Source organism: Silene latifolia, chromosome 6 (genome assembly GCF_048544455.1).
Source record: "Silene latifolia isolate original U9 population chromosome 6, ASM4854445v1, whole genome shotgun sequence".
Taxonomy (NCBI): Eukaryota; Viridiplantae; Streptophyta; class Magnoliopsida; order Caryophyllales; family Caryophyllaceae; genus Silene; species Silene latifolia.
In genome coordinates, this window is record NC_133531.1 from 3,134,577 (window position 1) to 3,139,037 (window position 4,461).

Sequence of the window (4,461 nt, forward strand, 5' to 3'; positions counted from 1 at the left end):
CCAAACCCTTGGCGCGGTTAATTTTCGAGTATTGTTATTATTGCGCTTTATATATATTGCCGACATGCAGATGTCAATTAACTTAGTTGGTAAAATCATGACTCATGGGATGTGGTACTTATGACTTGGATTTGATTCTGACAACAAAATCGCTGTTCTGGCTCCCTTTACAAAGAAAATATATATGATCGATATTCTGAAATATTTACGTAGATTTGATAGAAAGCCAAGTGTTACAAGAAAATAGTAACATAACTAGGAATTTGAAGGCAATAATATTGAATAGCTACATAAGATGGTTAATTAAAGCCAAATAATGAATTTGAAGAGATCCAATTCTACTTAATAGCTTAGCTAATTATGCTAGCTTATTAATTAGACGAGTTTTACGACTAGTCGACTACTACTACTATTAATTACTAACAAATATGCACTTAAGAATCGAACATACGACTAATATAGATAGATTAATTAAGTAACTACTGATACAATCTTGGCCTAAAACTTGAGTCAAATGATCCTTGAGGTGATGACATTGCAACTGTTACTGATGATGTTGAATTTATCCCTGAATTTGACTTTGGTGATCCTGCAAATACATGATCAATACAAATTCTTATTTAAGACGATATAATTATATAATTTAATAGCATTAAGACAAAAGATATAATGTAAAATGCCTTCCCTTCAAAAAAAGGTATAACAACAGTCTAAATGGAAAATCAAAATTCAAAATTGAAAAAAAAAACGGTTACAAAAAACTTGTTTTACACAAATTCTTGTTTATGACGGCCTTCCAGAAGAATTTATGACAAAACATTATTCTTAAGTTAATCATCAATGGTTTTATACCTTAATCAAAACTAGTATAGACCCCGTGCTAAAGCACGGTAATTTTTAGATGTTATTGTTAGATATGTTTGCATTTAGAGTATTAGTTTCAAGTCATTTTCAGTTTTTTAGGGATCATATTGATAAAATTTTACTATTAAAATAAATACAATAGGAAAGTCGACACTTTTAATCCGAATAAATTAATAAATTTTACTTGAATTATTTTGTCAACTTTATTCAGAAAATAAATATTATATTATGATATTCACTAAAGGCATAAATCTAGTGAGATTTATATCATCGGATCAAATATGTATAAATCTAGTGAGATTTATATCATCGGATCAAATATGTAATAACTGATGAAAAATGATAATTATGGAGATGATTGCATAATAATTTTAGTCGTAATTATGGAGATTGTATAATAATACCCTAGATTATCCCTAATATAGTGGGATGTTATCCATTCTCATTCTCATTAATAGGCCCATATGAGGATTATGTAATTTAGGCGGGAAAACTACTAAGAGTTTTATTCTCTTAGTAGTAGGGGGATGCACGTTATTTTACCACTTTGTAATATTGCATATATTTGACTGTTACGCTACATTATCTCGAGTAAGTCTCTTATAAAACGTTTTTACAAAAACATTGTAAAACCATATTCAAGAGATTTGATGCCCTTATCATGGAAAGTGATAATTTGTATAAATTATTTCACTAAGCTAAGGTTATTTAGGTAAATTTTTACTTGGTTTTACAATATCAGTTACATAAAACGATTTTATACAAGAATTATTGATAAAGTATTAAATATGGTTAAAAGAAATAGCTATGTAATTAAAATGTAAAGAAGCCGTGACTTTTCATGCATTACGAAATAGTAAGTACTAGAGAAATATTTAAGATATTTAGCATAGTTTTACTAGGTTAAGTATACCTTAGCTTATGACTGAGACGGAAAGAGTAGTTAATTACTTTGCGAAGGTGAAGTCCGAGTATTATCCGAGGACATAGGAGAAGCCACCCGGTGATCATGGGTAGCAATTTGGTTCGACTTTCGACGACGGCGGTTATGATCAGCCAGCCTCTTCCTGCAGCTCCTCTTCCCGTTGTCAAATTCCCCTAACAAATGAAAACTGCCCCAAATTTCATTAATTTAATTAATTCTTTCGAAAATTAAAACTTGATCAAAACCCAAGAGACTAGTAATTTTAATGTTATAACATAAAAAGTCATGTGTAAAACCGTTTCACACGAAAATAGTGAAAATCTAATGAAAAACACTTCCGTGTCTAAAGAGACTTCAAATATTCGTGTAAATCCACCTTTCAGTCTTACACTAAACTTTGAAAAGTCATGTGTAAAACCCGTTTCACACGAAAATATCGTAAATAATTGATAAAAAATAATATTATTGCTACAAACTACTCCCTAATTTTGTAGGAATATTTTTGTCAATTAACAAAGACGATAAACAAATGATTCTTTAGGTCTAATAACATATCGAATAAAACCAAAACTTTTATATTTAGGCACGTTTATAATATTATTAGTGATTATCTTAGATTCTTTATTTTTGAGTTAAAAGGTGTACTTCATTTTTAGCTATTGCTTTCGGACACATATCTACCCAAACCCGAGTAACATAATCTAGAGGTACATAATGAGCCATACAATGAGCGACACGACTTATAATATAGTTTTGAATAACGTATACAATCAAATCATATCAATAGTGATTCTTATAACTCGATAAAGGAATCGACTTTTGTCGTGTTGTAGATAAAAATAAGTTAAATTGAGATAATTTTCTTACAAGTGAAAATTAAAGAAATTCACCCATACTAAAAATAGCAAGACCAAACAGACAGAATTGCCCTCGGGATTATAATTGTACGGTGTAACAACATTACCCAATCATTGGAGCAAATCACAAGGGCAAACATGGAATAAATTTAACTAATTCAATAATTATCGTGTAAAACCGTCTTATCAAATAACAAATAAGACGACCCTTTTAATTAATTTAATAAACGAGCGTAACTAAATGATTAAGACAAAAACCATTTTTAACATGTAAGACAATCTTTTTAATTTAATAAATAAACTAATTTTTAACCAATAAAAAAACCGTCACACACTTTAACTAAATAAAATAGTTAAGACAAAATTACCGGCTACACTGCTGGCAAAACCGCTGAATTAACCCGGCGGCGATGACGGTGGAGGCTTTCGAGTGAAACTCACACACCTTATGACGACGGTGGTAATGCTTAGCATTGCTGAGGTCAGCATTACATCCTTCAGCTTGACACTTTGGCGTATTAACTACCACGTCAGCCGGTCTAGACCGGCGATACAACCGGCTCACAAGATCATCATCCGGAGAAAAATAGGTCCGACCGCCTAAATCCAACCCAATGGGCGGTCTGTTGTTTGGGTCCGGTTCGGTCTTAGGTATCATTGGAGTGAACCCGCTTGGACCGGATAAGTGGTCTAGGGAAAACAAAGATGGAGTTTGGTTTAGGTTTGGGTTTGGATACGAGGCAGCTTGGAATGCGCGTGGGTCGTTGAATAGTTGATTTTGATAGAAAGAATTATTGTTGTTGTTGGTAGTAGTGTTGTCGTGTTGGAACGAGTAAGGATTAGTGAAATGTTCGTCGAACATCGGACGATTGGTTTGATACGTCGATTGTGAACCAATGTGACCGTAATTCTGATTATTGTCATGTTGGCGGTATTGTTGGTGGTTATGGAGGTTATCGACAACGTCCGAAAGCATGAGTTGTGGGTGTTGTGGTGGTGGTGATGAAGAATGGTTACCCCAATTATCATACCCTAACATTATTTTATATTATATTAGATTATATTATATTAATCGGGTTATGTCGATATTAAGATGGAAATATATAACAGAAGAGAGTGAGCAAAATAGAGGCATGGAAATATGATTGGTGTAAAGGGAACAAGAGGATTGATGTTGGAAATTTATGAAACAAAAATACATAGAGCTAGATTAAATATAACAATATATATGATGAAATAGTATTAAATATTTAATATTTATAATTATATATGATGTAATAATATAAGAAGATGAGATTAAATTGGTATGACGCGTAAGGTAGTGAGAGTAGACTGCATATACTTTGCTTTCCTCATTTGAGAAAATGGCAAAATTATAGTAGCTACCTCTCACTTTCTCTTCTTTCATTCATTGAGGAAATGAGGTGTTTCCCAATTTATATGGAAGGTGGTTTCCTTGTGTTTATGATCGATATGATCTGCTGGTTTAGTCGGTAAAAGTTATTGAATGGTTGATTATGTTACTATGTCCTATCTCGGTCCAACCCCTGGACTTCCATGGATTATAATATTATAACTATCGACTAAGCAAACTGATACCAACATTGTATAATACTTCGTACATAGACGGGGTTGGGCCGAGGTATGTAGGACATGTGTATGCTTGTATACAAGATCTTGTATTACATATAATTAAGAAAATGTTGCTTTTTAATTACGGATAGTAAGGACCAGTTAATTATACTCGTAAGTTAAAAAAGAACATTGTGTTATATATATCACCTATCTTGGCATGTAAATCTGTAAGAGTTGTTA

The 4,461-nt window shown here is 32.1% G+C and overlaps 1 protein-coding gene across 1 annotated transcript; it reads right to left on the minus strand.

Moving 5' to 3' along the window:
- Window positions 1-233: 233 nt before the first annotated feature.
- Window positions 234-4,058, minus strand: LOC141585983 (uncharacterized). The gene is made up of 3 exons (XM_074407071.1): window positions 3,015-4,058; window positions 1,816-1,976; window positions 234-589 (listed from the first exon to the last, which is right to left on the minus strand). Exons 1-3 carry the CDS (start codon window positions 3,683-3,685, stop codon window positions 480-482), a joined length of 942 nt encoding a protein of 313 aa, XP_074263172.1. The 5' UTR covers window positions 3,686-4,058; the 3' UTR covers window positions 234-479.
- Window positions 4,059-4,461: the final 403 nt, after the last annotated feature.